This window comes from Grampus griseus (genome assembly GCF_964374135.1).
Source record: "Grampus griseus genome assembly, chromosome: 9".
In the NCBI taxonomy this organism is placed as follows: Eukaryota; Metazoa; Chordata; class Mammalia; order Artiodactyla; family Delphinidae; genus Grampus; species Grampus griseus.
The window spans coordinates 5,217,010-5,239,571 of NC_139003.1; the positions used below are offsets into that span (position 1 = coordinate 5,217,010).

At 38.5% G+C, this 22,562-nt stretch overlaps 1 protein-coding gene across 16 annotated transcripts in view; it reads left to right on the plus strand.

Annotated features, from left to right (window-relative positions):
- The window catches only part of KMT2C (lysine methyltransferase 2C), a 294,524-nt gene that overhangs the window by 201,819 nt on the left and 70,143 nt on the right, over positions 1 to 22,562 (plus strand). For 14 of the 16 annotated variants that reach the window (XR_014297239.1, XM_082662534.1, XM_082662543.1 and 11 more), the window contains 9 exons: positions 2,040 to 2,141; positions 2,689 to 2,793; positions 7,460 to 7,641; positions 7,898 to 8,062; positions 8,846 to 8,955; positions 11,305 to 11,370; positions 12,355 to 12,567; positions 19,146 to 19,274; positions 20,655 to 20,774. Coding sequence is in view for 15 of the 16 variants with exons in the window: in XM_082662534.1 (XP_082518660.1) it covers positions 2,040 to 2,141; positions 2,689 to 2,793; positions 7,460 to 7,641; positions 7,898 to 8,062; positions 8,846 to 8,955; positions 11,305 to 11,370; positions 12,355 to 12,567; positions 19,146 to 19,274; positions 20,655 to 20,774 (1,192 nt within the window). In the remaining variant the exon portion in view is untranslated. The remainder of the gene's footprint in view (positions 1 to 2,039; positions 2,142 to 2,688; positions 2,794 to 7,459; positions 7,642 to 7,897; positions 8,063 to 8,845; positions 8,956 to 11,304; positions 11,371 to 12,354; positions 12,568 to 19,145; positions 19,275 to 20,654; positions 20,775 to 22,562) is intronic. The other 2 variants (XM_082662545.1, XM_082662538.1) reach the window with 2 other exon arrangements.

Genomic DNA, 22,562 nt, shown 5'->3' on the forward strand with positions numbered 1-22,562 from the left:
AGCTACTTACTACGTGTTACCCAGTTGTAAGACCTGTTTTGTGTTCCCATGTTGGAGATGGGGAGGTAGAAATGGATACTTATTTCAATATATTGAATACTTTTGTTACCTATATTCTAGCTGTTTCAGTTACGTATTTTAATGATGTTCTCAATGTATCATTAGTCCTGTGTTTGAATTACTGAGATTACTCCATCCACTCTGGTAGGCACTTAATTTATTACTGATGGAATGATTATTCTACTTTTATGAATCATCGTGTTTGACTAAAAGGTAATTTTGGGATATGCATATAACATATGGATACATTTCCTCAGTTTAAAAAATTAATATTTTTTAGATAGATGGAAGTTTTGTCTAATAGTTGAGTCCTGATTTTCTTCCTTTCACCAGTTTTGGGCATTTACATTTTAGGTTGATCCATATGAAATTGCCAACATTCAACCCCCTTTGACCTTTGAACAGCAATTTCTTATGCTTCAGCCTATGATACATGGCCATAAGGCAGACACGTAATTGTTTTGTGTGTTTTTATACCGTAGTGCCCTGGCTCATGTATTACTCTGCAGCTTGTTTTTCACCTCAACAGTGTAGCATGTGATTTTCTTCATGGAAATCCGTACAGATTTCTGCCTTGCTGTTTTTTAAATGCTGCATAATTTTTCATAGTTTGGATTGTTCCTAGTTTTAGTCATTCCCTAGTGCTGACCAGTTAGGTTGCTTACACTTTTCCCATGTTGTCTTTAGGCCTTTGTGACTATAAATTGCTTTTATCGATTACTGTCGTAAAACCATAGAACTGTTCATTAAAACTGCATTTAAAGTCTTTTGCACTGAAAAATTTTATTACTGTAATATACTCCTTCTATTTATTGATAGTTAGTCTTCTTTCAGTTATTCCTCAAGAACAGTAATTTCTATTACTTTTCATTTTGACCCTAACCTGTTGTGTTTCAGCTCAGTTCTTCCAAGCTATGTTGTAAGCTTTTAAAGCAAAGAGAGTTTATAGTTCTGGCATTGGCTTCCCCATTCTCTTTTTTAGCATCTCATTCAGAGCTTTTTTCATGATAAGCACTCTGGAAATAATTATTAATAAGCCAGTGTGTACTTAGTTGATTTGGTCAAATTTAACAAGTCCAGAATTGAACGGCTATGGTTGATAATTCTTTGGCTAAGACTGAAATTATGATAAGTTATTCAAAATAATTATATTCTAAAACACTGCTGCCCCCAAAGAAATATGTGAACCATATATGCAATTTAAAACTTCCTAGGGAATTCCCTGATGGTCCAGTGGTTAGGACTCCGTGCTCTCACTACCAAGGGCCAGGGTTTGATTCCTGGTTGGGGAACTAACAGCCTGCAGGCCATGTGGCACAGCCAAAAAATAAACAAATTAAAACAAACAAAAAAACTTCCTAGTAGCTACATTAAAAAAAGAGAGAGGAGTAGGTGAAATTTAATTTTAATATATACTGTTTGACCCAGTATATCCAAAATAGTATCATTTCAACATGTAATTTATAAAATACACAGAATTATTTGACCTATATTTATGTTCTTTTTTGTTTGATACTAGGTCTTTAATATCTGGTGTGTATTTTATACTTATAGCTTTATACATCTCATTTTGCTGTACCCCCATTGCAGGTTTTAAGAGTCACTAAAATGGAATGATATATGTGTGTGTATCTGTGTGTGTGTGTGTGTACATCCATATATAAGTATACACACATACAATGTTTTTGTTTGTTTCTTGATTAGAATTTCTGGTTAATCAGTCTTACTAAAGACATATTTATGTTTTCTCACTTCCTGATCTATGGGGCTTGTAACTCTGAAGAGACAAGTGAATTTAAAAAATGCCATAATTTATACTTTATAGTAGTATCTTGGTAATAATAATCTAATTGGGAATTGTTAGTATAGTCTCTGGCAAAAAAGTTGTACTTTAAACATGAATGTTCTTAAGCTTTTCAGTCAGGTATAATACAGGTGAAAAATATAACTTCACATTTTGTGTGTTTTGCTTTTCATAGGTGTCTGCTGCAGATATTTCATCAAATAAGGATGAAGAAGAAAACTCTATGCACAATACAGTTGTGTTGTTTTCTAGCAGTGACAAGTTCACTTTGCATCAGGTTTGAACTAAATTATTTGTCTTGCACTTTTTAAAAAAATTAATTACTTTATTAATTAATGGCTGAGTTGGGTCTTTGTTGCTGGGTGTGGGCTTTCTCTAGTTGCAGCGAACGAGGGCTAGTCGTCCATGTGGTACGCGGGCTTCTCATTGCGGTGGCTTCTCTTGTTGTGGAGCACAGGCTCTAGGCATGCGGGCTTCAGTAGTTGTGGCTCGTGGGCTCTAGATCGCAGGCTGAGTAGTTGTGGCACACAGTCTTAGTTGCTCCGCGGCATGTGGGATCTTCCCAGACCAGGGCTCGAACCTTTGTCCCCTGCATTTGCAGGAGGATTCTTAACCACTGTGCCACCAGGGAAGCCCTGTCTTCCACTTTTGAACTCCTCCTTGCCCATTTCTACTTTATCCCGTATGTACTGCAGTCATTTAATATTTAGCTCTAGAGCTATACCAACTAAGAAGGTGCTTTATAAAAATTATAAAATTAGTATATTGGTATAGTCTTAGTTTGGTGTGGAATTTAAAATACGTTAATGTGTTCTTAATTTCAGGATATGTGTGTAGTTTGTGGCAGTTTTGGCCAAGGAGCAGAGGGAAGATTACTTGCCTGTTCTCAGTGTGGTCAGTGTTACCATCCATACTGCGTCAGTATTAAGGTGAGTACACTTAGATTTAATTATTAATGCAAATATGCTTCAGGTTAACAAAAATGTATTGATTTGATTAGTATCATGCTGCTTCCAGTTCTTATAATTAATCAATTATTGCTTGTTAGGATTATTATACATATGTGACAATATTTAAGTACTTGAAATATTAAAGTACACCCTCCACTTCACCCCCCCATCCCCCTGCTCCTTCACTGCCTTTTTGGAATCTCAGTTGTGTGCAAAATTGTGTGATATTGTCCTCAGATCACTAACACCTTGTTGGGTTTTTTCCCCCAATTGTTTTTCTTTCTGTGCTTTAGTTTGTATAGTTCTATTACGTTCCCAGAATGCACTATTATTATGCAGTATCCAGCCTATTTTTAAGGCCATCCAGTGGGGTTTTTTTTTTGGCTGTACACGGGCCTCTCACTGTTGTGGCCTCTCTCCTTGCGGAGCACAGGCTCCGGACGCGCAGGCTCAGCGGCCACGGCTCACGGGCCTAGCTGCTCCGCGGCATGTGGGATCTTCCCGGACCGGGGCACGAACCCGTGTCCCCTGCATTGGCAGGTGGACTCTCAACCACTGTGCCATCAGGGAAGCCCTCATCCAATGGATTTTTTTACCCAGATAATTCTGTTTTTTAATCTCAGTTCCATTCTATAGCTTATACTTATCTTGTGGTTTTAAATTTTTTCTTCATTATGCTTTTTGTTTCAAGTCCTTGAAAAGTTTATAATTGTCTGCTACTTCTATCATCCCTGACATTTTTCATTTTGTATTAACTAATTTTTCATTTTGTAAATGTTTTACAGCTTTCTTTTTAACATCTAGTAAGTTTTGATTGAATGTGGACATTGTGCATTGTGATGGTGTATTGTGGAGAGTCTAGATTTTGTTCCTTTAAAACGCAGTGAGATTTTGTTGTGGCAGGCAGTTATTTGTGGATAAGTTTGAACCTTTTGACACTTCTTTGTGTCAAGCTTTGAGGTGAGTCCACAGAGCCTTCACTCTGAGGTGGCTATTCTCAAACTTTTTGGTCTTAGAACCCTTAGCACTCTTAAAAAAGTATTGAGGACCCCAAGGAGATTTTGTCTATGAAGATAATAATGATTGAATATTTACTGTTTTAAAAATTACAACTGAGAATATTTTAAAACACAAAAATATGCAGACACACCTTGTATAATGCCAATGTAATGATGTTTTATACATCATGTAGCGTCTACAAAACATCACAGAGTGAATTAAAGTGAATAGTTTAGATCACACTTTCCTAACTGCTGTTCTAGCACCAGTTTAATACTTGAGGCATGGCCTTTATGAGGTCTCTGTTGAATTCTCCCTAAACCTTCCCCTTTCTGATCCCTACAGGCCCCTATTCACCAGTGTCTTTTCAGTCTGACTTGGTTGAGATTCAGATGTCTTCCAGCACTGTGTGCACTCTGATATTTATTACAGATTCCCAGCAGCTCTTCTTTACCCTGGTTTTGGGTCCTTGTGTGACCTCCTGGATGTGCAGCTTGGTGTTCAGTCGAAGACTAAAGGGAAATACTGTGTCGATTCCTGGAGTTCTTTCTTTTTTTTTTTTTTTGGAGTTCTTTCTTACTGCTCCCTTCTTTCCAGTGCTCTGTCCTGCACATTCCAACTGCCTCAGCCCCATGAACTCCAGCAGTGTGTCCTAAACTCAGTGAGCCCGTTGTACTTGCCTGGGCTCGTCCTTCCCTGGGGATCATTCTGGAAAAATGGCTATAGGCGGAAGAATATCATAGGACTCTCCTTGCTTGTTTCCCTCCTCTCAGAAAAAGTCTTACACTGCCTTTTGTCCGGTATCTGAAAACAAGTGTTTCATAAATTTTGCCCAGTTTCCTAGTGTTTTCTGATGGGAGACAGGTTTTCGTTTCAGTTACTCCAACGTAGTTGAAGCAAATATCCGTTAGACTATAAAACACATCTCTCATACCTTAGACATGATACATGGATGGGGACCCTGGATAATATCTTGGTTCAAAGAGCTCTTAAAAATGAAGATAAAACCAGTTCAATATGAGACAAAAAAGAGTGGATAGTAGAGCCCTGAAATCTGCACTAAGAGGGAGTTTCAAAGGGGGGGGGGTATTGTTCAAATGTTGAAATACCGCAGAGAGTTCAAATGATAAACACTAGTACGTCATCTAGATTTGGCAGTAAGGTCTTGACTGACTGACTTGAGCAGTTTCACTGGTGGTGGGCAGAGCGACCAGACTGTAGTGTGTTGAAGAGTCACTTTAAACTGAGGGACTTGAGAATTCGGCTGTAAAGGACCACAGACTGTGAAACAGGAAAACTTAGTGGGAATGAAGATACATCATTAAAAAAAACTCTACTACGTTATCTTCATCTTACCTTTCTTCTAAGCCAGGGATTGGTAAACTGCCACACAGGCCAAATCTTGCCCACTGCCTATTTTTGTAAGTGAAGTTTTATTGGAACACAGCCATGCTCTTTTGTTTACATATGTCTGTAGTGAGCTTCACACTACAGTGGCACAATTATGTAGTTTAACATACTGCCTGGCCAGCGAAGTCTAGAATATTTATTACCCTGTCCTTTACAGAAAAAGTTTGCTGGCTACTGCTCTATGCTCCCCTGCTCTTCCTACCCTAGGCTGTTTCTTCCATTTGCGTAAATAATATAACCTGATAATCTAAGACTAAGTTAAACATATCAGTAGGCTAATCAAAGTAATAAATATACACGCTTAAGAAGCAAATGTCTTTACGAGCCTTATGGTAACCGACGGACCCGTCTTCCTCTACCTTCACATCTGAGTCCTCTTCCCCACAACGCAACCCCTTTGGGTTCGTTCAGGTCCTTCTTTTTGTAGTTAACTGTACAGCGCTAAATAATATACTCGTGTTACTCCTTTATGTGTGTTAGATTTTGTTGACTTGCCTCTATAAATAAATAAATAAATGCTGATTGAGCTCTTAAAATACACCTCCTGCCTTCTCCCAGCATCGTCCCAGTATAGTTGTTTTACTATATTTAGTTAATAAACAATGTTGGCTATGACTCCATAAATGTTCACTGGAGATCTAAATAGTGTACTATGACTTTATTTTGTTTTTCATGGAGTTTTCAATAGCAAGAAGAAAATAATGATTCATGATTCTCCATTAGTTTTTATTTGTTTTTACCTACTGTAGAAGCATGATCATATCAGATTATTTCAGCAAGTAACTGTTTTTCTGGGAAAGGCTTACCCCCTTCCACACTCTGCTTTTTCCCTGTTCTGAGCTGGGCTGGTAACTTCTAGGTCTGTTACTCAGTTCTCATCCTCAAACATCTCTGGGATGACATCCTCTTTTGGGTTCATTGCTTTCTAGATCCCATGTCTTCCTTTTTCTTGGTATACACCCTCACTTTGTTCCTCATATCTCTTAAGTAACTTCATTAGAAAGGGTACTTGGAAGCTGAATTTTGAGTCTTTGTCTGAAAGGCATTCCACTTTAACACTTAATTGCTTGTTTAGTTAGATTAAGGATTGTACCTTGAGAAGTATTTACCTGTAGAATTGGAAACTGTTACACTCTTTTAGTATCCAGAGTTGGAAAGTTTGATGCTACTTTGATAGTTGTTCATTTATTTAACTCTTGTGTAGTTTTTTTTTTTTTTCAGTATGCGGGCCTCTCACTGTTGTGGCCTATCCCGTTATGGAGCACAGGCTCCGGACGCGCAGGCTCAGTGGCCATGGCTCACGGGCGCAGCTGCTCCGCGGCATGTGGGATCCTCCCGGACCGGGGCATGAACCCGTGTCCCCTGCATCGGCAGGCGGACTCTCAACCACTGCGCCACCAGGGAAGCCCTCAAGTAGTTTTAAGACCTTATTCTTCATGATCTTAATTTTTATTCTGTATCTTGATTGTTTGCTATTTTGTTATAACACAGGTTCTTTGCGGTCCTTTTTACCTGTAGACTCTAGTCTTTTGAGATCTCTTAGTTTGTTCCAAATTTTTAATACTCCATGATGTGGCTGTTTTCTGGAATTTATTAGAAGCATAGAGATTCTCAAATTTTTCCACTTAAGTTAGACCCTTGAGGCAAAGGAGAATAAGCAGAGGGCTGAATATGAACTTAAGAAGTCCTAGCTTCTTAGCCTAAAATCCTCCAAGACCATAAAATGGCCTTGGGAACTCATGCTGTACCTTAATTTTCTTTGCATTTTTAATATTGATTTTAATATACAAGTCCTTATGTGATGTACACAAGTTTCAGGATCATGAATTCATGAAATGTCATAGATTGAAACTTTATCAATACATTTTCAAGTCCTGTGTTAACAATAATGGGGTCATTTACTTGTTTTCTTTAAAAACCAGTTACCACACCTATCAAGTGGACATAAAATCCAGAGCACAAGGTAGTTACATAAACTGAAAAGGGCATTAAAATATGGATCCCTTTATATTATTCTGTCCAGTAGGAGACTCCGAAAAGTACATGAACGTGGTCACCCCGGAATTGGGCCACTGTTGGTGCTCAGTAAATGTTAGTTGCTTTTGCCTCTTTTCTGCTCCTAGGTATGTAAGCACCGAGTTCATTTGGCGCTTGATCAGGTATGGCGTATTTGATCATGTTTGCATGAGGGGTAGGTTAACGTATGAATCACATGGCTTGGTTGTTTCTTTTGCAGATCACGAAAGTGGTTCTGAGCAAGGGTTGGAGGTGTCTGGAATGCACTGTGTGTGAGGCCTGTGGGAAGGCGACAGACCCAGGAAGACTCCTGCTGTGCGACGATTGTGACATAAGTTATCACACCTACTGCTTGGACCCGCCACTGCAGACAGTTCCCAAAGGAGGCTGGAAGTGCAAATGGTACCCTAGGACTTATGTTTCCCTTGTTAGACTTTTTAAGTTCAGAACTTTCCCACAATACTTTAGTTTTCACAAATTAGCAACAACTGCTTAATTGCGTGGTACATGTTTACAATGATCGATACCACTAACCAGAAAATTTTTCAAATGTGCATTAAATACTTTCCCCCTGTTCTGTTCTTGTGTAGCTTCTTGAATTTCAGTAACTAAATAACTGAGTAAATAAAATTGAGACTTGTGCGGTGTTGGGTTTCAGGTGTGTGTGGTGCAGACACTGTGGAGCGACATCTGCAGGTCTGAGATGTGAATGGCAGAACAACTACACACAGTGTGCTCCATGTGCAAGCCTGTCCTCCTGCCCCGTCTGCTACCGAAACTATAGAGAAGAAGACCTTATTCTGCAGTGTAGACAATGTGATAGGTATTGTGCTGTTTTTTCTTCATCTTTTGTAAGCTTTTCTCTCTTAAATATAGCAAAAGGAAATTGAAAAATAACTTTCTTCTATCTTAACGGTAAGAAGTAAGAGTTTTCCTTTCCAGATTTTTAGTCAGCTAGAAGCTTAACAGAAGTTTTCTGTTTCATATTCTCAGTTCTAGGCTAAACAGTTTTCACTTGGGGCTTTCTGAGGGTTGAGATCTTTGATTTCAGTGGTATATTATTGTGCTCTGTTAGCACCATACATGTAATATTAGTGATCATATTATTTCATCAGTAGTACGGGATTCTCAGGATTCTGCCTACCAATTCTTTGTTCTAAGGCAGGGTAACTTTTATTTCCCAGTGACCGTTCATTATCACTTACACAAGCTCTGTCTACTCCACAGTAGGTGCATCACCTGGGGCACGTATGTGCTGCACCACTCCGTTATGTGAATTCCTTTCTACTCACCCTAACTAGCTTCCGTGCTGTCTCTGAAATACTCAGTATTTTGTCATAAAGCAATTATCCCATCCTCATATAATGTGCTTTTGCTTCGTTCATAGTACTTGTTCTCATTGCTTTTTTCTTCTTCTCAGTTCTGACAGTTTTTTGGGGTCGATAGGAATGGTTAGAGAGGGGTGACATGGGCTAGGTGGGAGGAGCACGTGAGACTTGGGGGCTTTAAGGTTGGAGGCTGTCAGCTCCTGTTGCAGTTTTTAAAAGGAAGCCATCCTCAGTATATTTCTTCTTTTTTTTTTAATGTATGAATATGGTCTTTCTAGATGGATGCATGCAGTTTGTCAAAACTTAAATACTGAAGAGGAAGTGGAAAATGTAGCAGACATTGGTTTTGATTGTAGCATGTGCAGACCCTATATGCCTACATCAAATGGTAAGCAAATGATTTAAATGGTGAGTCTGTGCTCTTGGATTGATACAACTCACTTGTGCCTGCTGTCCTTAATCAGTGAGTGGGCTTAACTGTACTTCTTTTTCTCTTTTTGTGAAACTATTATTTGGACAAGTATTTTATGAAAAATAAGTTACTTTTCATTTTTAATTAACTCTCATTATCCCAATAATATGTTAAAACAATCTACTTACATAAAGGAAGTAAATTAAGAATATATTTTAGCTATAAGGTGTAATTTTTGCTTTCAAGAATCATAATGTTGGGGACTTCACTGGTGGTGCAGTCGTTAAGAATCTGCCTGCCAGTGCAGGGGACATAGGTTCAATCCCTGGTCTAGAAAGATCCCACATGCCTCGGAACAACTAAGCCTGAGCGCCACAACTACTGAGCCTGCGCTCTAGAGCCCGTGAGCCACAACTACTGAGCCTGCATGCCACAACTACTGAAGCCCGCGAGCTTAGAGCCCGTGTTCCTCAACAAGAGAAGGCACCACAATGAGAAGCCCATGCACTGCAACGAAGAGTAGCCCCCGCTCGCCGCAACTAGAGAATTGCTGCGCACAGCAACGAAGACCCAATGCAGCCAAAAATAAATAAATAAATAAATTTATTTTAATTTTTTTTAGGTGTCCCTTTTAAAAAAAAATTTTTAACATCTTTATTGCAGTATAATTGCTTTACACTGTTGTTTTAGTTTCTGCTGTATAACAAAGTGAATCAGGTATACGTATACATATATCCCCTCCCTCTTGCGTCTCCCTCCCACCCTCCTTATCCCACCCCTCTAGGTGGTCACAAACCACCGATCTGATCTCCCTGTGCTATGTGGCTGCTATCTATTTTACATTTGGTAGTGTATGTATGTCAGAGCTACTCTCTCACTTCGTCCCAGCTTACCCTTCCCCCTCCCCATATCAAGTCCATTCTCTACGTCTGTATCTTTATTCCATCCTGCCCCTAGGTTATTCAGAACTTTTTTTTTTTAGATTCCATATATGTGTTAACATGGTATTTGTCTTTCTCTTTTTGACTTACTTCACTCTGTATGACAGACTCTAGGTCTATCCACCTCACTACAAGTAACTCAATTTCGTTTCTGTTTTGGCTGAGTAATATTCCATTGTATATATGTGCCACATCTTCTTTATCCATTCATCTTTCGATGGACACTTAGGTTGCTTCCGTGTCCTGGCTATTGTAAATAGTGCTGCAATGAACATTGTGGTACATGACTCTTTATGAATTATGGTTTTCTCAGGGTATATGCCCAGTAGCGGGATTGCTGGGGTCATATGGTAGTTCTATTTTTAGTTTTTTAAGGAACCTCCGTACTGTTCTCCAGAGTGGCTGTATCAATTTACATTCCCACCTACAGTGCAACAGGGTTCCCTTTTCTCCACACCCTCTCCAGCATTTATTGTTTGTAGATTTTTTGATGGTGGCCATTCTGACTGGTGTGAGGAGATACCTCAGTGTAGTTTTGATTTGCATTTCTCTAATGATTAGTAATGTTGAACACCTTTTCATGTGTTTGTTGGCCATCTGTATGTCTTCTTTGGAGAAATGTCTATTTAGTTTTTCTGCCCATTTTTGGATTTGGTTGTTTGGTTTTTTTGATATTGAGCTACGTGAGCTGCTTGTATATTTTGGAGATTAATCCTTTGTCAGTTGCTTCGTTTGCAAATATTTTTTCCCATTCTGAGGGTTATCTTTTCATCTTGTTTATGGTTTCCTTTGCTGTGCAAAAGCTTTTAAGTTTCACTAGGTCCCATTTGTTTACTTTTGTTTTTATTTCCATTTCTCTAGGAGGTGGGTCAAAAAGGATCTTGCTGTGATTTATGTCATAGAGTGTTCTCCTGTGTTTTCCTCTAAGAATTTTATAGTGTCTGGCCTTACATTTAGGTCTTTAATCCATTTTGAGTTTATGTTTGTGTATGGTGTTAGGGAGTGTTCTAATTTCATTCTTTTACATGTAGCTGTCCAGTTTTCCTAGCACCACTTATTGAAAAATAAATAAAATAAATTTATTTTAAAAAAGACTCATAATCTTGTAGTTATTAGCAATACATAGGAATCCAGTACATTGGTTCTTTATCTTTACCAGTTTTTCTTCCATGATGTTGTGTATTTCCTCCACCATTTCTCTTTGTTGTTTTAAAGGCAGCTTTTAATTCTATTTAATTTAATTCTGTTTAGTTTTCAAGCATTTATTTTAGTAAAATGGGTACAGTAGTAGAAACTTTAATCATATGTAACTCTTTAAATACACCTTACCTTTGTGAAAAAATCACGAGTTTTTGTTTTTGTTTTTGTTTTTTTTCCATTTCAGTGCCTTCCTCAGACTGCTGTGAATCTTCACTTGTAGCACAAATTGTCACAAAAGTGAAAGAGCTAGGTAAAATCTGAAATGCTTTCCTTGACTGTTCTTTACAAAAAGCAAAGAAATGCTTTTATATAACTGAATTGTGACACGTTACATGAATCCTGCCTTACTCATGTGGGTGTTCAGTGTAAATTTCCTAATGTTGGTAATCATTTCTGTAATTACATACAAAATGTCTGTCTTTCCCAGCTTTAGTGGGACAGTATTCCTACAGATCTCACCAAATTGGCAGTGAAAATAACCACTTTTGAAATAACCGTTAACTACATACTTGTTTTGGTTTCATTGATACATTATTGTGTTTAGTTGTCAGTTAGACTAGACAATAAGGCCTAGTTAGCAAAGAAATTTCTTCAGAATTCATTCTCTTACTATTTTTTTCTGGAATAGATCAGCCTAGAATAGTGACTAACATGATATTCTTATTAAACTCTCATTCTTTTGCCTACTTCTATTTGATATCATCTGATACAAAAACATTTGGATCGTACAGAAATTTTTCTAATGAAGAGCAATTTTGTACACTTAAATTTTTGCAGAATTTCTGCTTATTTACTACCTCTCCTTGTAAGTGATTATACTGATGCTTTGATTTCCAAATGGGCTTATGGAGTATTTTTCTTCCTCTTCTGTAAATTGATCCTCACCTTTTAGTCTGAAAGGACACTCTAGGAAAAGGCTCATAGTCGAGTGACTGAAGCATTGCTTTTAGCTTCCGTGCTTTCTTTTTAAATCCCTGTATTGATACATGAAAATAGAAATGCCAGGAAGACCATTTAAAAAAAAACTTACAACCTTTCTCTCTATAATTCAAGGAGGTTTGACCAGCTATGCTTACTTTTAACTGAGTACTGTTAATTATTTGTGCATTTCATAGGTAATTGGTTTATAGAAGTCACATTCCCTTGACACGGTCCTTATGGAACAATGATCAACTTATCAATCAAAATTAAAATGAAAGTTTTAATTTGTATCCTTGGGATATTGTAATTTTAGATCCACCCAAGACCTACACCCAGGATGGTGTATGTTTGACTGAATCAGGGATGACTCAGTTACAGAGCCTCACAGTTACTGTTCCAAGAAGAAAACGGTCAAAACCAAAGTTGAAGTTGAAGATCATAAATCAGAATAGCGTGGCCGTCCTTCAGACCCCTCCAGACATCCAATCAGAGCATTCGAGGGATGGTGAAATGGATGATAGTCGAGGTAATACTTACATATTTTCCATGGAATATGTTTGCCAAAATAAAGAATATAAAAGAGCTTTTAAAATTATTTGATTTATCTAAGGGTAGATCCTGCTGACTTAGAAGGTAACCCTTGGTGTGACACTGTCCTGCGTCAGTGGTCTTCCGAGACCTTGCCTTTTCAGGTTCTCTTCGTTTCATGTATCCTAGAACAGACCTATATTACAGAAATTTCCAGGAGCACCATATCTTTGAAGGTCACAGATCTTTTCAGATCTTTTCGGGGTTTGCCAGATAGCTGCATAAACCTCTTCAGATGCTGTGAACTTGGATTCCATGGTTAAGTTAAAGTAGAACTCCATGCAATCTAGAAATGAAAGACCATCATTAATGTTCAAATATAAGCTTATATGCACAGATACTCATCATAAACCATCTGTTTATAAACAGTTTCTTGATCAGGTTTTCCTGGCTGAATTTTCTTGAGATGAAAAAATAATTTTAGTGGCATTAAATTCAACATGAGTTTTATTTTTGCTTTTCTCTGAAGAAGATTGCCATAGGCTTGTTTGTTTTTAGGGTGGTTATTTCTTTTCAATTGATTCAAAAATAAAGTAATAGTTGTTTTTGTTCCATCACATCTTATCATTTACCAGTATTTATTGAATGCCTGCTGTGTGCCAGATGTTGGAAGTCATGTCAGTGAGCAAAGCAGATAAAAGTCTCTGCTCATGGAACTAACATTTTAATGTTAGGAGAAAAGATCATTAAAAAGACATAACGTAATAAGTTAATAAAGATGTGTTTGGCAAGTGCTGTTGAGAGGACTTGGGAGCACAGACAGTGGGCTGAGGGCCCAGATGAACTGGAAGCCATATTTAAGCACCGACTTTAAAGAGTTGAGTGAGCCCCTCGATTATCTGAGGGAAGAGACAACGGGAAAGACCCTGAGTGGGATGTGCCTATAACATTTGCTGAACGTTGTGGAGAACAGTGTGTCCAGCACAGTGAGCAAAGGGATAAAGGCCTGTGATGAGATCAGAGTTGTGAGGAGAGGTGGGGTGACTCAGTAGGTCCTGTAGGACCGTAAAGGTGATGCTTAAGGCATTTACTGTAAGTGGAATGGGAGGTTGTTTGGAGGTATCTGATGAGAACAGTGGCAAAGTCTTACTTACAGTTTAAAAGGAACACTGCTGTGATGTAAACAGACTTTTAAGCCCAAGAGTTTTAGCAAGCAGTTCAGGCAGGAGGCTCTTGCAGCCGTCCAGGTGAGAGTTGATGGTGGCTTAGCATGGGTCTGTGCGTGCTCCTGTTACTTTATCAACTAATCCTCACATTTCTTTTGCAGTAGTGTGTTTTTGGGTCTGTGTGGTTGGAGAAAAGCTTTCTGATGCTTACGTATAACTCATTTTCAAGTACTGTTGAACAGAAGTTCATTTTGAAGTTTTCAGTGATTTGAGGCTTGTGAAGAAGTAGGCTGTGTATCTGGGAGGAATTGACCTGATTTTACCGTCAGCCAAAGTCCAGTGAAGAATTGCAGTTTCTGAGGGTGTCAGAAAATGCCTGAAGAATGGTTTTCCCTTAAACCTGAGAAATGCTGCATTTCACAAAATTTGAAAGGTTTCTTGGTAGTACACACTAATTCCCAAAGTATGAAATTATAGAGGGAAGAAATGTTTGTTGATGTTTGTTTACAAACAAAACATCAATAGAAAGACCCGAGAAGGTTTTCCCTATGACTACCGTTCTGTAAAACGACACTGTGAGAAATGGTAGATATTTCTGCAGCTGTACAGTTTCCAAATTGAGGCTGCCAGCAGGGAGATCCCCATAGAAGTAATACTGTCCATCATATTATACACATAATACATAACGTAATTTTAGATTCCACAGGAGTCGACGAAGTCCACATGAACTTGTGATGCTCCTGAAATATTACAGCAATACTCACCTTTTTGGGGGTTGTTTTTGTTCATTTTTAAACTCTTCTGATAAACGTTTCTTAAGGAAAATAAGTCATAAACTATCACCTTAGCATATCAGAAACAAACTTGTGCAATAAAAGCAGGCTCCTGGGGTCTGGATAGCCTGTTAGTGCAAAAAAAAACCAAATCTAAAGAAAATAAAACTGCTATCTGTGTCTCAAGAGTGGGAGCGCAGGGGGTGGGGGGAAAAAAGTGGGAACACGGGGACTTCCCAGGTGGTGCAGTGGTTCAGAATCCACCTGCCAGTTCAGGGGACACGGGTTCTATCCCTCCTCCGGGAATATCCCACATGCCGCGGAGCAAGTAGGCCCGTGCAACACACCTACTGAGCCTGCGCTCTAGAGCCTGTGAGCCACAGCTGCTGAGCCTGCGTGCCGAAACTACTGAAGCCCGCGCACCTAGAGCCCGTGCTCCGCAACAAGAGAAGCCATCGCAATGAGAAGCCCGTGCTCCACAACAAGAGAAGCCATCGCAATGAGAAGCCCGTGCACTGCAACCAAGAGTAGCCCCCACTCGCTGCAACTAGAGAAAGCCCGCGCGCAGCAACGAAGACCCAATGCCCACAAAAATAAATACATAAATTTATTAAAAAAAAAAAAAAAGATGAGTGGGAGCACAGTGCTTCCCTCTCAGTTGCTGCCCCCCGTGGACCCTCACAGCACGGTGGGGACATCGGGAGGTGGGGAGTGAGACCGCGCCCAGGCTGTGGCAGGCATGGTGTGGGACCGATTGAGAGGAGAGGGAGCAGCCGGGTGGGTCGGTTATCACCTCCTGCAATTTGTTATCGGTCATTTTCTCAATGCTTTAAATTTTGTTTTGGGGCAAGTAATATATTCACATGTTTTAAACTGCACAAGAATAAGGGTGTTTCTCTTCCCTGTCCTGCCAGTTCACTTCTCCAGACGCAGCCATTCTTTGTGTCCTTCCAGAGGTGTTTTGTTCATGTACAAGCACATGGATATATATTTTGTGTTCCTTTTGTCTTACTGTTCTTGCTTTTATGTTATTCTTCATTTTTCATGGCCTCATTTTTCATACTCCTTTGTATGGATGTAAGTAACTCAGTTCCCAAACTGATAAGACCTTTAGGGGTTTTGTTTGTTTGGTTTTTCAGTCTTTTATTGTGTGTTTCCTGAGATTTCATGTATTCCTCCTTGTTTCTCTCCCTCATTTTTGGTGGGCATACCTTCTTTTGTTTCTTGAGAGAGAATGCATGGAAGGTAAATTTGAGAGGTTATGTACTTCTGAAAGTGTACCCTCCCACCTGACTGATCTTTTCCAGGTTGGAATTCAATTTTCCCTTCAGCGTTTTGAAGTCATCGATCCAGTGTCTTTTAGTTCCTGGTATATAGGGAACTTGATACTTTTTATATGGTCCGTGTTCTCTCTGGAAGCTCTTGGGATTTTAGGAAATTCTTTGTCCGCAGTGTTCTGAAATTTGGTGAAGATATGTCTGTTTCCCTCTGTTGGGGACGTTTTTCCTTTCTTTTGTCAGGCACTGAGTGGTCCCTTTCGTCTGCCATCTCACACCCCTCAGCGGTAGGAAGCGTTCTTGAAACCATTGATTCTCCCCCTCGGTGCCCCGTCTTCTTTTTCTTGACCCTGCTATTCAGATGTGAGACCCACTCAGCCCATTCTCCCTGTCTTTTCTCTCCTCCTTTCCAGCTCAGGTCTTTGCATTTTACTCTAAAGTAAATTTTTTATTTTATTTTTCTATCCCTCTACTGATTTTCATTTTTGTTTTGTTTTCAAATATCATGGATTAATTTCCAAGAGCTTTCTTTCCTTCCTTTGCATGTTCCTTTTCATAGCATCCTATTCTTGCCTCATGAATGTTTTATCTTACCTGTTGGAGGATTGAAAATTTTTTTCTAATGTTTTCTTTTTCCTGCCTAGTCTTTCAATTCCCAGTTGCATTTTGTGGTCTCAGGTCTCTAGCTTTCTCATGTGATAGATAATCCTTGGTTGTCCGTGTGTGATTAAAAGTGAGGACTAAAAGTGGTGATTGGAAAAATAAATTAATAATTTTTTAAAAAAATAAGGAATGAGTGATTAAAAATGATGAAAATCTTCAAGTTTGTGGGTGATATTTGTTGGCTAAGCTTTTGTGATCTGTGCTCACTATTTGGAAAATCCCCTAGTGTCAGTACCTTTAGACATTTCTCTTGGACTGGTCAGGTTTCCCAGAAGAATCTTCCTGTCTCCTGCTTGGACAGTAGAGGTTTAGCTGCTGGCTTTCTGGGAGTTTAGTGGGGAAAGGCCCCAGGGGAGAGAGGGTCAGTATTTAACATGCCTGTAGTCACTTAATCCTGTTTTCAGTCCATGACCCCAGTGTTGAGTTTGAGTGTCTTGAGTGAGTGTGAATGGCACTGTGAGTGTGAATGGCAGCCTCACAGTGTGTGAAGTTGGGAAGGTCATAGGGATTATGGCTTCTGTAGTTAATATGATATAAAACTCTCTTTGCTTTAGCTGCCTCCCACCCATTTGCAAAGGTACCTGGCTCTGCCAGTTCTTCAACCTTTTGAGGATTGTGATAAAGTTGGATTTTTTTCTTGGTTCCTTCCACTTTCAACTGAGAATTTGTATTTCCTGAGTCAGTTTTCATCTCTCTTTCTCTTTCCAAATTTGTGGCTTTTCTTCTTTCCTGTTTTTTCTGTCTTTGTTGGTTTATCTTTTAAAAATAGATTGCTTTACTGTACATAGGGTTTTGGGAGAGTGAAATTAGATACATGAATTTAGTCTACCATCTTAAACGTAAATTCCCTCTCATATATTTCAGTGGGTTTATTTTAAGGTAAATAATTCCTAGCTTGTTACCTTTGGTGTTTGCTAAGTTTCAGTAAATAAATAAATAGATAAAATTTTCATGGTTTAATCTTAGCTGTAGAAAGCAGTTATCAGATTGTTATAGAATTGACCTTAAACACTGACCTAATATTATTGAAAACAAATACACTACTCATGGTATTACAGAAATATGCATACTACTTAGAATATTGAAGAAAAGTGTTAACAATTTATTGTTAAATGTATTTGATAACTTTTTTTTCCCCTAAAGCACAGCGTAAAGCATATACAGCTTGAAAAGTTTTGATTACCATGATTTTAAAACAGCATTCCTCTCTAGGAACTGAGCTTTTGTATGCATTACTTAGTTTCATTGTTTACTTACATTTGGTGAAAAATTTGTTGAACACCTATTACGTACCGTGCTAAGGATGCAGCTGTTAATAAGAGTCTTAGATAAGGAGAATATAGTCTAGCAAGGAAACAGACATTAAAAGAACCAATTCAAATAAAGCATAATGTTAACGTACAGGAGCATGTATAACTGTGGGAATTCTCTAAGAAAGTGATGGTTATAAAATCCTGAGGGTTCCCTGGTGGCACAGTGGTTAAGAATCCACCTGCCAGTGCAGGGGACACGGGTTCAAGCCCTGGTCTGGGAAGATCCCACATGCCACGGAGCACCTAAGCCCGTGAGCCACAACTAGTGAGCCCTTGCACCACAACTACTGAAGCCTGCACGCCTAGAGCCCGTGCTCCACAACAAGAGAAGCCACTGCAATGAGAAGCCCGCGCACCACAACAAAGAGTAGCCCCTACTCGCCACAGCTAGAGAAAGCCCGCGTGCAGCAACAAAGACCCAACGAAGCCCCCCCCCCCAAAAAAAAAAAAATCCTGAAAGATGGGTAGGTGGAAGGTGGCAGAGGTGGAAAGGGAGCTTGATGTGCTCAGGGAGCTGAGCGTAGCTTGCATAGTGGGAGTGAGATGAAGCTGGAGAGTTCACAGGACACTGTTATAATGGGCCTTACAATTTGGATTTCATTTTGAGGCCACTAGGAAGACATTAAAGGATTTTCAAGCAGAAAATTGATACTTTTCCATTGATAAATTGATATTTATAGAAACATCATTTAGGCTGCAATTTAAAGAACTGATTGGAGAGGAGGGTAAGCATGGAGGCAAGGCAGAACAGGCGGGGAGGGAATGCAGTAAGTCAAGATTGGACTCAGGTGGTAGTTGAGGGAAATAGAATGTCCTTGGGAGATACTGAGGAGTCCTGATTGAACGAGAAAAGAAATTAGGAATTGTCAAGGCTGTCTCCTAGGAATCTGCCTCCTGCATGGTACGTTTCCATGTCTTTTAATGATGATGGTAAACCCTGGGAAAGGGAGAAGGTTCATCTTAAATTAGTAGTTCAATTTTGTATATAAAGTTTTCAGTAACTGGGTAATATCTAATTACAGATTAGTTGGAGCTCAAGAGAGTTGTAGGCTAGAGAGACAGCCTTGGGGTCCTGGACCTGAAGACATAATTAAAAGCAAGGGAATGATAGGTTAAGTGCAGATTGATTTATAATTGTCTTTGGGAGCATTCTCTGTGTGTTTCCCCTTCTCTTATTCTTATGTTTCATTTCCTGAGAACATTGCACTAATTAGCATGAGTTCTGTATCCCTTAGGGGGCCTTTTCTGTCTCTATACTTTCCCTGTCAACCGGGATGCATGATTAGAATGGCTCCGCAGCCACTTTGCTTTGTATTTCCTGTTACATAGGAATTGTGTATTTGATAACTTTTTCAGTTTTATCTGTACGTTTACTTTTTTCCAGAAGGAGAACTTATGGATTGTGATGGAAAATCGGAATCTAGTCCTGAACGGGAAGCTGTGGATGATGAAACTAAGGGAGTAGAAGGAACAGAGGGTGTCAAAAAGAGAAAAAGGAAACCATACAGACCAGGTATAGTGCCTGAGCTAGACATCTTAATATAATCAAAACTTAGTTAATTTAAGAAAAATATGATATTGAGGGCTTCAAATATAATGAAATAAACAGGATGAAATATAACTTCTTAAGAACTCTCTAAGCTGAAACTTAGAGAGTTTTTTAGGCTGCGCCGTGCGGCCTGCGGATCTCAGTTCCCCAACCAGGGATCAAACCTGGGCCCTGCTGCATTGGGAGCGCAGGGTCTTAACCACTGGACTGCTCGGGAAGTCCCCAGAACTTGTAGGCTTTTTTAGGCAGTTATTAATGTCTGTTTACCAGTGAATGAGGTAGTTTATTGAATCAGTTCAATCTTTATTCTTCTGATTGCTTATATTTTATTGGTAAGAGTGATCGAAATACCTTCTGATGTGTAAGGAAAAGCTCTGTGTTTGTTTTCTGCTAGACCTTAAAAGGTAACCTTCCTTACAGATGAGCCACATTTATAACAAGGGCCTAGATTAGCTTCGTCCAAATCACTGTATGAAAATGATTTCATTTCTTCGTAATTATGAGGCTTATAAGTGCACCTACTTTTTTAGACACTGCCAAATTCCTTCCAGGAACTTATAGTTAAATGTTAGGGTTTTTTTGTTTTTTCTTTTTCTGCCTTACATGGAAGTTATCCATGTAAGGGACCCATTTGAGGGGCCCATTAGATCACAAAGTATATTGCTAGACAACTATCATATGACAGAAGCTGTTAGTGTTACTATGTGTCAGGCACTGTTCTCAGCACTTACATCTATTTATTTAGTGTTTATCGTATGTGTATAGGAGATACTATACATTATCCCTTTTTTTACCAGTGAGGTAACTGAAGCAATGAAAAGTTAAATAACCTGCCCAAAGTCTAGTAGTAACCAGAATTACACAGTTTGACTCGTCTAAGAACTTTAGGAATAACTAGACACATTACCCCAGAAGTCATGTTGATTTTTGCTTGGATCATCTAGTTTAGTTTGTATCTTGTATCTGTTCTCCCCTCAGCTAACATACAAATAATTTGAATGATGATCTATGAGCTACTAACATTAAGGAAACAAGCATAATTTACTATAATGTTTACCCTGACATCGTTTAGGAGAAGAAATACATGCAGTCTTCTGTACTTTAATGAATTTGTATTCCTATTTGGTTATTAATGAGGTAACAATAACTTTGATCTCCTTTATTTGCTTATTTCCAAACTCTTGTATTTTGCATTAAAATGAGATTATTGATTTAAGTTAACCCATATTGAATTTGGGAAAAGCCTCACTGTTTAAGACTAAGCAATTGCACCCTACTTACTGTGGAATTACAGGGAGAAATTAGTAGTTATTTACAAGATTACCTAATTTCTGTTTTGGATAGGTATTGGTGGATTTATGGTACGACAAAGAAGTCGAACTGGGCAAGGAAAAACCAAAAGATCTGTGATCAGAAAAGATTCCTCAGGCTCCATTTCTGAGCAGTTACCTAGCAGAGATGATGGTATGGTACTGATTTTGTTTGATTTAACCCTCTTACCTTGATATCCCCATTGAAAAGAACTATCCTAAATAATGTTACAACGACAACCTTATTGCTTATTAGTGATGAAAGGATTTGAGTGCCTGTAAAGTTCATATCTGCAATATAGAAATTAGGTTTGATAAGAAAATTATTTAAATCCAATCAATTATATTGCTTTGAGATTACTTTAAGAAGGGACTGAGAATATGCGGGACTGAATAGGGATTGACTCACATAGTTATGTCTGGTACTTTCTGGCCATCTCACAAAAGGCCTTTCTTTGCCTGTATTAGCTACTTGGCATAAAATTGGAAACTTTTTAGACTATATAGTTGAAAGTGACAGCGTATCCCAATAATTTATAACAAAGGTGTATGGTGTTTTAGAAATATATCTTCCAATTATTAGTCTGTCATTGTTACTTAGAGTTTCAAAGAAAGCTAAATCATTGCTTAAGTCATAGCTGAAGAATTGGTCCTAATGAAGACTTTGCAATCAGTATGGTCATGATCTGTACACTTTCTGTATTTTAAATATTTTATATAGAATCTGAAGAAAAAAGATGTTTTTGTCATATTCTTTGAATAGAGTTCTTTTATTACTATGTGATAGGGTTTTGGCCTGTGAATGAATTTCAGAAAAATTGCTGCACATTTTTAAAAGGAAGCACCATAATAGTTTTAAAGAAGTTTCTAATATGACTTAACATGGCTGTAATAAGCCCCAGTTAAGAAATGTGATATGTTCAATGAAACAATTTTTTTGTTTTCATCTTCGTCTCTATTTTGTCTTCTATATAATTTTATTTTTATCATTTAGTTCAGTATTTTTCGTTTGTGTCATCCAATGTCATCCACTGAGTTTTTAATTTATTATGCATTTTTCCTTTTCTAAACTACTTTTTTTGATATTTTAACACTTTGTAGCTTCTTTTTACAGCTTATTCCTCCCAGTTTTAGTTGATTTAGAATATAACATTTCTAAAACCTTTGCATATCTGATTCTGCTCTGTATCTCCTGGCCCTGTCTCCTAGTGCCTCATTTCGTTGTGTTTATGGTGTGAGATAGATACATATACATTAAACAGCAACAAAATTTTTTTTAAACTGTGAGCTCATATTCTTTAGAACATTCTCTGAACTTCTTGAAGACTGAAGTGAAGGTTGGTTACTTCAGAGAATATTTGTTGCCAGGAACATGAGGTGCTATTCCCCTAGGACTCCTTTAAGCTAAATTCTTAGCTTGAAGTTTTTTGGTCCACCTATGTTATATAAATTCAGATTTCTTACATATCAGGGCTGTACTGAGTTTATGAACTCTCCGGGAAGATTTTCATTTTTTTGCCTTTCTACCCAGCACCTTATTCAGTGACGAGATGACAAGCAGTTTTCTTTGCTGTCAGGTTGGCGGGGGGGGGGGTGGTGGTGGTGGTGAGTGATGTGTGGAGGACCAGGGGAACGGGAGGGTGTGTTTCTTGTTAAACCAGCCCTGGTGTGGAGTCCTTCAGGGTCCCCCCTTTATACAGACAGCTTCTGGTTAATCTCTACACCTTGGGAAGAAGCTATAGGCTTTGTCTTCTATTCCCCATTCCTCATAAGGCTCTGAAAACTGGAGTTCAAGGTCACTAGATTTTAGCAAAATTTCAGAGAGCTTTATTTAGTTCTTTGCTTATTTCTGTGATTCCTATTTTACCTTAATTTTTGGTCTTGGAGAATTCTTTATTTTCTGTTTCGATTACTGCTGTATTTTTTTTTTTTTTTTTGCGGT